At 38.0% G+C, this 11879-nt stretch overlaps 1 protein-coding gene across 2 annotated transcripts; it reads left to right on the top strand.

The window, feature by feature from the left end:
* Nucleotides 1-780: 780 nt before the first annotated feature.
* Nucleotides 781-11203, top strand: LOC113535651 (C-type mannose receptor 2-like). 2 transcript variants are annotated; one of them, XM_034300269.2, is made up of 7 exons: nt 781-912; nt 6448-6524; nt 7001-7039; nt 8862-9248; nt 9439-9783; nt 10140-10502; nt 10596-11203. In XM_034300269.2, exons 3-7 carry the CDS (start codon nt 7003-7005, stop codon nt 10622-10624), a joined length of 1161 nt encoding a protein of 386 aa, XP_034156160.2. In that variant the 5' UTR covers nt 781-912; nt 6448-6524; nt 7001-7002; the 3' UTR covers nt 10625-11203. The 2 variants fall into 2 exon arrangements, with proteins under 2 accessions (XP_034156160.2, XP_053085898.1); XM_053229923.1 differs by lacking the exon at nt 9439-9783.
* The last annotated feature ends 676 nt before the right edge of the window (nt 11204-11879 follow it).

Raw genomic sequence — 11879 nt, 5'->3', positions numbered from 1 at the left:
TGTCAAATTAGCTCCTGTTAGCATTTTAGCTAACTGTTTGCTAACTGGCTAATGCAATATATGAGAATATCTATGAATATAGGACATACTTTTTTTTACAATTTTTTTTTAAATCATGTCTGTGATGTCATTGTGTGAATAATATGTGACTACATATGAAAAGGATTAGGAAAGTGCATTTCAACGTTATGCCCTGAAATAAATGAATCATGTGAGACAATCACATCTGAAAAATGGAACCAATTGCCCTACATAATTAACGTGAAAATAAACGAATCATGCGTAAAAGTAACATGAAAATAAATGACTCATACAAAAATTGATTTATGTGGGAATAAATGAAAAAAAAAAAACACATATGAACGTAAATGAATCGTGAAAAATTAGCATGAAAATGAGTGAATCATGTGAAAACATTAGGTTATCTCATCATCTACCATTTTATAGCTGCTCTGCACCTGGAAATAGTGCAAAAGGAAAATAAAAATAATATCTTGTCTGTAGTTCTTTTCTTGTCCTCAGAGAAAAGCACTTAGGTTTGAGGTCTCGACATCGATCCAACAGCACTGGCTACAGTTTAGAAAAAAGTTAATCATTATCTGACAGGTCGCTGCTGCCTGAGGACTCATGCTCCTGCACTTCCCCATCAAACTCATGTATATTTATGTATTTATTTATTTTTTGGGACGTTGTGTTGTTTTATGCAAATGATCTCGCTGGGTGCCGAAGTAAGCAGCTGTCTCATTTCCATAATTCCTTGGCAATTGCGTCACTGTTGCTGTGAGACTGATAAGTGTGTATGTGTGTGTGTGTGGATGCCATAAACAATGGGTCTGTGTGTCCGTATAAGTTGGCAATGCATAGAGGAACATCTAATGTTTTAGGAAGGGTGAGAATGGAAAAGTCAGCCAAGTAAGTGAATTATTTGAAATTTTATGGTATATTAACAGAAACATAGAATACTATACAGTAGTAAATACAGTACAGTAATTGTAACTGTAAATGTGTTTTACTTTACAATTTTTTATAATCTGTCTAAAACTGACCTTAGAAGACCTGAAAATCTTCCCAATCATATTTGAGCTAGGAGTGTTACTGTATCAGTATCATTGTCAGTATTGAGGAGTATCTAGCTACAAGAACCAGTGATACCTATGCTTTTAGTAGCATAGCAGTAGCTGAGCTATTTTCAAAATAATGTAGCTTTTCTAGTAGCAAGCTACTTTTTCACCAGGTGGAGATGTAGCACAATAAAATGCTATGCTGCATTTTGCTTTTTCACATAACCAGTTCATTTTTTTAATTAAAAAAAAAAAGAAGTCATAACACGCAATCTAATGTATCCACTCAGAACTGTGTTCAATATGTTTAATTAGTGCAGAATGCAGATAGCTACCAAATAGCTACCAAATAGCCGTGGCCACGTTTATCAATGTTTACTAGTGTGAAAGATTCATGTTTGCTTATGACCTTTGCACATTGAAAACTTAAATATTGTTGACATCCAAGACTTTAACCATAATTTAAGGTGGGAAGCTTATTATCATTTTTGGTTATTGTTGTTGATTACTGGTTAAGTAAGTGCTCAGGAGTGATAGCTGGGAATTTTCTGTTAAATTAATGCATCAAAGCAGTGAATTATCGAAACAGGTACCTGTTTCGACAAACCCCAAAACCTGACATCAGCCCTGACGAAATAACAAACAATCATAACAACCACTATAATTCATATTGTAGCAAACACCCAAACATAGCGATTTAATTCAGTGTTGTACAGATTACCAAATGCCGAATAATGCTAGATCTTTCCAGAAACAAACTCTATAAAGAGGAATGAAATGATTAGTTTATTCTTGGTTTATAGGTAAGTAAGGTTAACCACTTCTCACAGAGTGGATTATAAATTGAAAAGAAAAATCTGTTATGGCATACCCTGAACAAAACATGGACATTTTATTTCTGTTCAATACTTTATTATTTTATATATTATGTTATTATAATACTTTATTATACAACGTAGGTCCCTGGTGGTATTGTGGCTAAGGATCCCATGCTCTCACTGCGATGGCCTGGGTTTAATTCCTGGGCAGGGAACCAACCCGGCCAATGGGAGTGTACTCTCAGTGCCAGTCCCAAGCCCTGATAAAATGGGAGGGGTGTGTCAGGAAGGGCATCTGGCATAAAACGTGTGCCAAATCAAACATGCGGACCAATGACCCACTGTGGTGACCCCTAACAGGTGCAGCCGAAAGAACAGCAACTTCAGTTGTACAATAAAATGAAAATATCAGTAGTTTAAATTTAAGTGACTTAAATGACACAATTCCTAAAAAAAAAAAACTATTTTAATTTGTGTAATTGAGAATTTTTAGTGTAGCACAAAGGTAAGTTCTCTCTGTTGACCTGTCTCAAGTTTATTCAAGTGCATATATTTAACCTCCAGTCTTGTATGTAAACACGAACAGCTCACACAAACTGGTACATAGCTGTACTTTATTCAAATAACGTCCACGTAAAATATTCAAATCCATTTTGAATAGGTCACATGATGTTCCATGGAATAACAACCAACAAACACCTAACACAGAAATAAAATCTGATTCTATGGCACTATGCAAAGAGCTGAGAGGAAATACAGAAGAATGCATACCATACACAAAAGAATACAAAGCATAAGTACTGGGGGGTGTGACTGGGGGAGGGAGAGAGCATGCGAGAGTGAAGGAGCAGGAGAGTGTGTGTTTATGGGTTCATAAGGGATTTATGGTTCTATGGTCATTTAGGTTTACATATATGATTTAGGGTCATCATGCTATTTTGTTTGGACCAAAGACAATATTTTTTCTGTTCACAAAGAATTTTCATAGACATAAATTAAGGTCTCTGTGCTGAAATAGGCAGCATGCCACTGAAATTTAATAAAATGCAATGCGATCAGACATCAGACATAATTAAAAGTGACTCATGACCCTTTAGTTCATAGGTCACTGCATGCAACCTTGAGGCAGTCCTGGACAACCAGCTGTCCTTCTCGCCTCACACTACTAACCTGACCCAGTCATGCAACATCAATATCAGGAGGATGCGGCCATTTCTATCTAAAGAGGTCACGCGGGTGCTTGCTCAGTCGCTTGTCATTTCGAGATTGGACTACTGTATTCACAACTTGTTTTCACACAACTTGTTTTAACCTCCCCAAGTTCTCTCACACCACACCGTTGCTAAGCGCCCTCAAAAGGCTTCCTCTAGATTTAATACACTGATGCTTGCCTACAAAGCCAAAAATGTAGCAGCACCTGCCTACCTTAAGGCACTTGTCACACCCCGCTCTGAACCACACTTTCTCTAAGCCTCTAGTACAGCTAGACTGGATCCACCATCCCTCAAGGTATGAGGAAGATGTATCAAGACTCTTCTCTGTCTTGGCACCCAGGTGGTGGAATGAATTCCCCCGGCTGTCAGAAAAGCTGATTCACTGGCTGTCTTCAAGTGAAGACTAAAGACCTACCTCTTCACCTAGCACTTGAATGAATCTATTAAAAGAATCGTCCTTGTCTTGTACTTTCTTTTCATACTGTACTAACCTCCTCAACAGAGTTTTTTGACCTTTGTACTCTTAGGCCCTGACCAAGTAAACTAGCATGAGTTTGATAGCAATTTTTTCACAGAGATTACAAAGCACTTCTGGATAAGAGTTGTAAATGTAAATGTAAGGTTCTCAACATTGGGGTCACAACCTAATGTAGGGTCACCTTAGATGCGCAATGGGGTTGCAAGAGTATGCCAACCGTTATTTATAATGCAGTTCTATGCATATAAACTTGATTTATGGAATATTTAAAAAAAATTAAAAAATTCATCAGCCTTTATTAAATTTGGGGCTTGTCTTAAGCCCATTACACCAGACTGCAGCGGCCCATGTCCAACATGCTTTCATACTAATCTAAGTGGCCTTTGAATCAGACTGGACAATGGGATTATATGTGCCAGCACCACGTCGGTTGTGCCTTCGTCAGTGGATGTTTGTGGACGTCCACTTAATGGTTGGTCCTCAACACTTTCAGTCTCGGCAACAGTGTATGATTTGCTTGCCATATTTCCTGTTAAATTCCATCGCAACCTTGTGACAGCTTCCTGATCCAGCCATGAGAAAGATTTCAATACATTCTTCTTTTGTCAATGGCATTCTTAAAGGCTATCTGAAAAAAAATAATATAGATGAAGTATGAAAAAATGTTGGAAAACATTTTGCTAAAAAAAAGTGTTAATTTCCCCTATGCATGGAGACTTTTGGGACACCCTGTATATACACTCCTCAAAAAAATTAAAGGACTTTAATTTACTTTAAAACAAAAAAAATTAAAGGACACTTTGAAAACACATCAGATCTCAATGGGGAAAAATATCATGCTGGATATCTATACTGATATGGACTGGGTAATGTGTTAGGACCGAAAGGATGCCACATCGTTTGATGGAAATGAAAATTATCAACCTACAGAGGGCTGAATTCAAGTCAAGTCAAGTCAAGTCAAGTCAAGTGGAGTTTATTGTCATTTCAGCCATATACAAGTACATAGTGAAACGAAACAACGTTTCTCCGGGACCAAGGTGCTACATAAGACAACACAGAACAGCACAGAGCTACGGGGACTACATAAATTAAACATAAGGAGGATGAAGAGTGTGTGAGAGGGGTTTTGTGGGGTCATCCACAATGCTGGTGGCTTTGCGGATGCAGCGAGAGGTGTAAATGTCCGAGATGGAGGGAAGAGAGACCCCGATGATCTTCTCAGCTGTCCTCACTATCCGCTGCAGGGTCTTGCGATCTGAGACAGTGCAATTCCCAAACCAGGCAGTGATGCAGCTTCTCAGGATGCTCTCGATAGTCCCTCTGTAGAACATGGTGAGGATGGAGGGTGGGAGATGTTCTTTCCTCAGCCTTCGCAGAAAGTACAGGCGCTGCTGGGCTTTCTTCGTTATGGAACTGGTGTTGAGCGACCAGGTGAGGTTCTCCGCCAGGTAAACACCAAGAAACTTGGTGCTCTTGACGATCTCCACGGAGGAGCCGCCGATGTTCAGCGTTCAAAGACAACCCGAAAATCAAAGTGAAAAAATGATGCAGCAGGCTAGTCCATTTTGCTGAAATTTCATTGCAGCAACTCAAAATGGTACTCAGTAGTTTGTATGACCCCCACATGCTTGTATGCCTGCCTGACAACGTCGGGGCATGCTCCTAATGAGACGACGGATGGTGTCCTGGGGTATTTCCTCCCAGATCTGGACCAGGGCTTCACTGAGCTCCTGGACAGTCTGAGGTGCAACCTGGCGGCGTCGGATGGACCGAAACATAATGTCCCAGAGGTGTTCTATTGGATTTAGGTCAGGCGAGCATGGGTGCCATTCAATGGTATCAATTCCTTCATCCTCCAGGAACTGCCTGCATACTCTCGCCACATGAGGCCGGGCATTGTTGTGCACCAGGAGGAACCCAGGACCCACTGCACCAGCGTAGTGTCTGACAATGGGTCCAAGGATTTCATCCCAATACCTAATGGCAGTCAGGGTGCCATTGTCTAGCCTGTAGAGGTCTGGGCGTCCCTCCATGGATATGCCTCCCCAGACCATCACTGACCCACCACCAAACCGGTCATGTGGAACCATGTTACAGGCAGCATAACGTTCTCCACGGCTTCTCCAGACCCTTTGACGTCTGTCACATGTGCTCAGGGTGAACCTGTTCTCATCTGTGAAAAGCACAGGACGCCAGTGGCAGACCTGCCAATTCTGGTGTTCAATGGCAAATGCCAATCGAGCTCCACGGTGCCGGACAGTAAACACAGGGCCCACTAGAGGACGTCGGGCCCTCAGGCCACCCTCATGAAGTCTGTTTCTGATTCTTTGGTCAGAGACATTCCCACCAGTGGTCTGCTAGAAGGTCATTTTGTAGGGCTCTGGCAGAAAAAAATACAGTAAAGAGCAGTAAAGATTAAAAAATGAAACAAAGTCAATATTTGGTGTGATGATCTTTTGCTTTAATGGTAACACCATTAAATCCATTATTTAAAAAGAAAAATGGAAAGAATAGGTAAGGAGGCCTTTAGTCAGAGAAACAAGCCACAAAGTCATCAAGTTTGTGGCAAGATTTGAAAATTTCTGTTCATCAATGTTCTCCAGTTACACATTCCACATTCCTTGTGGAAATCAAATTGTTAAAATCACAAATAACTTCAAATCCAAGGTTGTAACACTACAGTATGTGAAAAAGTCGAAGGGGTGAAGTTATATTTTTTATGTTGTTGGAGACTGGTGTACGGAAGCTCATGCAAAGTAGTTGAAATTTCCTGTTCATCAGAACTGGCAGTTCTGACACTGAAGGCAAAGAGATGGGAGGGGTTGAAAGAGGACAGTGATACAGTATAATAAGCGGTGTGTTATGTTTAATAGGTGAGAAGAAGACCAAAAGCACACTTTACCACAAACTCACAACACACACCCTGCGTGGAGTACATGACATACATGAGGTATGGATATCTATTTTTTATGTATATATGTATATTTGGATATATTTATATCAGAGCACGGTTGAATTCTTGAATATGATTGGTCAGAATGTGTACATTATTTTTGTATTTTTGTATAACAGCACAGCTTGGATAATAGCTCCGGCTGTAATCTGAACAGTAGGTTTATATCAATGCGCTCGTTTTAATGTGTTATTGTTTCTGTAGGGACTTATATGAAAGATATCTCAGTTATGGTGCTTCGGACAGTGGCGTTTACTCTTTCCATTTTCTTGGTAAAATGACAAAGTTGCATTTTTTTGAGAGACAGATAGACAGAGAGAGAGAGAGAGAAGGTGAGGTTAGTGAAGGAATGACTGTATGCCACAGCAATAATGTAAGTGGTAACAGGACATGGAGAGAGTCATAGTGAGAGTCATATTGTTAATACATAAAAAATAATGTTGGAAATGTTTTTCCACTATTTTTACCTACAGATATGGTTCGTCTCATGTCAGTGACCCTACTCTTCTCAGGTCAGTGTGTTCACAAGAATTGTGTGTGTGTGTGTGTGAGTGTGTGTGAGAAAGAGAGAGAGGGTGTGTGAGTGTGTGTTCATATGTGATTTTGGGCTCTATTTTCATACCAATGCATTAATTTACTGTTTAATTTCAGCATGTAGCTATTTTGGCGATCTTTTGCTATTTTTGTATAGATGCTGAAGTTTTGAGCAGCTTAAAAGTGGGTGTAAAATTCAGAATCTGCTAATGCAGTGGTGTTTTCAAACCCATTTTACTCTAAGAATTTTGCTCCATTTTGCTCCACCTCCTGAAATTCCCTCTTAGCACAAACGCAGGGATAAGACTGTATTTTTCTAAAGCAGACTTAAAGGTCCTGTCCCACTTTTACAACACAGTTCTGTGGATGGTCACTATTTGTCTCATTTTTTAAAAGCCCAAACAGAAACACTACATTAACTGTGAGCTTAACAAGCCATGTTGTGTTCCATGGGATCCCATCTCAATCTCAAGCAAGCTTTCTAAAAAAAAAAAATGTCTGGAAAGCTTTCTTAAAAAAATTAATTACTTGAAAAAATATATCTAATGTGCCTCCTATTGGTATCCATATATATTATAATCTATTCATATTCGATTACATCCTTAATATTACTTAATATGCACCTGGTCTCATAAATAATTCACATAAATCTACAAAAAACTGTAATCTTTCTAATGACAACAACATTTAGGATTTATTCCAAGCTGCATGAAATATAAACAGGTTAAGTGACATGTTGTGTATTTTAATATGGCAGCAATATGACGCTAGTGTAAAGGGTCATTTAATGATTCAATTCCACAACAAAATAAAGAATCACATATGCATCTTAGCATTTAGCCAGTTTTTATGGGTTAAATCAGCATGGTGGCATGGTGTTGAACTACATTAATTCATCAAGACATCAAAGGTTCCTAGCTGCTTAGCTAATGTTGTATTACAGTACATAGTTTTTAACGGCTCATGCTGTTGTTTCTGTTTCTGAGCCCTCAAAATATAAAAATGAGCAGATGAAAAAAAAGCCTGATTTTAAAAGCCAATTTGTTTAAATAGCAAAGGAATCAAGAATGAAATAATTAGCTTGACAAAGCAGTTACGTTTGTGATGTTTTGTGGTAGAATTTTTAACTAGCATATCTGCCAACCTTGGAAGCAAATTTGGCATCTTTCTATCACCTGCACTCCTCACATTAAAGTAAAAAATCACTTTAATATTAATGAAAGACGTTGCAGGTATAGTGACTTGTTAGAATATTTTTTTTTTCTGTTTTCTACTAAATGCCATTTTTCCACTTAATCATTTTCCCATTTTTATTCAAATCCATACTCTAGATTATTAATTATATCAAAGTGTATATGACATAAAACGCCCCATAACTCAACATACAGTAAGCAATTTGATATTTTCACTTTCTGAGCTCACTCTGAACAGCTTTGAATGTTATTCTAGGTCTGTATTATAACCGTGTAGCTGAATTGGTTTAATAATTTTTATAGCTTTTCTTTATTCATGAAAAAAAGTATGTGTGCTGCCTGGGAAATTATTTCACAAAGTAAAATTGACAATTTCACAAGTTTTGAAAGCTACAAGAAAATGATGTCTTATTTGTACATATCTTAATCACGAGTAACCATTTTAAATTCTTGTCCAAAAGCTTAAAGAATTTTTATTTATTTACTTATTTATTTGGTATTTGAATTAATATGCAATAAACAGTATTGTTCAGAAATAAATATTTAATTTCTGCAGAAGCATAGCGCCACATAATAACAAGTCTCTTTCTCATGTGTCTCACTGTAGTATGTGGTATAGAGGCAAATATTCCTCATCGATATCACTTTGTGAATGAGAATAAAACCTGGAGTGAAGCTCAGACTTACTGCAGAGAGAAATACACTGATCTCGCCACCATCAACAACATGGAAGAGATGAAGAAGCTGAATCACACACTGAAGAAGGAAACTGCAGAGCAAGCGTGGATCGGTCTACAGAGAGAGGGCACTGGGGAATGGCAGTGGTCTCTGGCAGACCAAACTTTCTACAGAGACGGAGACACTTACAGAAACTGGAATAGTGGAGAACCAAACAATTGCAAGAAAAATGAGTTCTGTGTTTTCATGTCAGAAAGCAATGGTTTCTGGTTTGATGATCCGTGTAATAGAGCATTACCTTTTGTGTGTTATGAAGGTAAGAACTTGCTAATAGTTGTTAATAAAAGGCAAAAAAGACTTAATGGCTTTACATTAATGAAAAAATATCTGGATGATCTGTGTGTATTATTTTGTTTCCTTTGTATTTTTCATCTGATTGCAGAAAAGGCAGAAATTTGATTTAGTCATGAATGAGTTATTTATGATGTAAATTAAATATCTTTCAGAAAAGAACACAAACACTAATAGACACATATTAATTAATGAGGGAAAGAGCTGGTATGATGCTCAGACCTACTGCAGAGAGAAATACATTGATCTGGTCAGTGTGAGGAACCAAAATGAGAATGAGGAGATCAGGAGAGTGATTCAAAATTCACCTAATGAAACTGTTTGGATTGGTCTGTTTAATGACGCCTGGAAGTGGTCAGATCAGAGTAAATCCTCATTCAGATACTGGAGCTCTAACAAACCCAGTGGAGGTTTGAACTGTGCTGCAGTGTCTGTGTCTGAGCAACACTACTGGAGTGATGTGGACTGCACAAAAACACTCCCATTCATCTGTCATGAGAGTGAGTTAAATGATGTTTTTTTCAACAAAGTGCTTTTTAAAAAATGTTACTGATTATTGATAATGTATTGTATTGTCATAAACTGAATACAATACACTTTGTTTTACGAATGCAATAGCAAATGGACTCTGGACAAAATCTGCAAGAAATATAACAATTAAAACTTTTGTATAGATACAGACATATGCAAAAAATATTCACATAGACATTAGTTTCAGCACTTATATCCAGATTTCTTTGTCGGTTTAATGTTCCTCTGTTAAATACAAGATGCAAAAAAAAAAAAAAAACAGTGAAACCTTATATTGGGCTTTAAATGTTCACTTTATCTTCCATGGACTGTTTGCTTTTTTCAGACAGACTGATCCTGATTAAGGAGAATCTGACCTGGTGGGAAGCTCTGAATTACTGCAGGAACCATCATTACGACCTGGTCTCAGTGCGCACTGAGGAGATGCAGCTCTGGGTGAAGGAGGTGGTTCAAAACGCCTCCACTGAACACGTGTGGCTCGGCCTGCGTCACGACTGTGCCCAGCGTATCTGGTTCTGGGTTTTTGGATCAATGCTCTGCTATCAGGACTGGGCCCTGGGGTATGGGACCTGGAATGAAGACTGCAGCCACGAGAAGAGAAGCGGAGCAGTGCAGTCTGGAGTAGAGCAGCAGTGGATCGACCTGCCTGAGAGCTACAAACTCAACTTCATCTGCTCTACCTATGACGGTTAGTCACAGTGCTTTTGTATGCATGTCATCTCATAAGCTTTTTCTATATTGCAATTAAAATCTTTGTCTTTTCTTTGTATGATTGCTAAAGACATTTTTTTGATTAAACATGAAGACTGAAGACAAGCTGTGGTCCACCATCTGTATCCAGCATCAGCAGATCTACAGTACTGTCGTATTTATACTCTTCTATACATTATTGCTATAACGTATCCTCTTTATCCAGATGACTCATCATATTTTTAATATGGCATTCAGTGAATTCCACTGTCTCCATACAGCATGACCTTTTCATATTCCCAGTGTATGTTACATATATTATACTTGCTTTTCTTATTAAGAGAGGCTTTATGGGCAATTAAGGTGAAATCTATTTACTTGATTTTTATACTACAGTGTGTTTGGTATGCACATTGAATTGTTTTTCATATGCTTTCTCAGAATAGGGAAAAATATCATACTGAGCTACTTTACACCAGTGCAGGAAGTTTAAACAAATAGCCCTGCAAACAATGATAAAATGTTCATTATTCATAACAGTTATACAGGTGTCATGTGATACATTTTTATTGTTTTGTTGTTTTTTTTTCTGTTCTCACACGTATGCCTTTTTACGTGTGGATAAATAAGTTTGTTATTAAGATGTCCTTGCTTCTTAATGTGTAAGAATGTAGACTGTAATGACTGTTGCCAGTTAAGTTTCCCATCAAATAAAATCAATTTCAAGAATGCATTTTATTGTATCCCAGTATTTGTTCTGCGGTACACTTCACAAACATACACACAAATATGAAGACTAAAGTTCGGCTCAGCTTTAGCTTTGGATATAATTTGATTTATCAACTAAAACTACTGTAAATTGTGAAGAACAATAACCCCATGCATGGTTCAGACAACAGCCCAACATTAACTATGACTGGTGATTTAAACCCACAATATTCCACCTGTTAGAACAGAACTTTAAACTGTTCAGCGTGTAGCACCCATTTACAGCTGTGCTACTGTATTGTGATACTGTGACACCTCTCAGCCAAATATTGCCCACATCTATACCACTTCTTAACTGTTTAGAAATGCAATTTCTCCAAGTTTCCAAATAGTTACAATAGTTTAAGTGACCCAATGACCCAAGTGACAACCATGAATGATAATATGCTAACACACATAGTATGGCACTGTATTATATACTCACAAACACACATCTTAACCATCAGTAACAAATTGTCACTGAGAGTAGATGTGTTAAATATGATAGATGTGCTGAAAGTAGCACCACATTAAGGCTGTCGCGTCCAAAATAAGTCCAAAGCCAGGACTAACCAAGATCAAGACAAAATCAAGTCCATATGAAAGCGAAATCAAGTAAAGATTGAAA

Source organism: Pangasianodon hypophthalmus, chromosome 26 (genome assembly GCF_027358585.1).
Source record: "Pangasianodon hypophthalmus isolate fPanHyp1 chromosome 26, fPanHyp1.pri, whole genome shotgun sequence".
Classification (NCBI taxonomy): domain Eukaryota; kingdom Metazoa; phylum Chordata; class Actinopteri; order Siluriformes; family Pangasiidae; genus Pangasianodon; species Pangasianodon hypophthalmus.
Note: the sequence above shows the minus strand (reverse complement) of the source record. Positions and strands in the feature narration are given on the sequence as shown.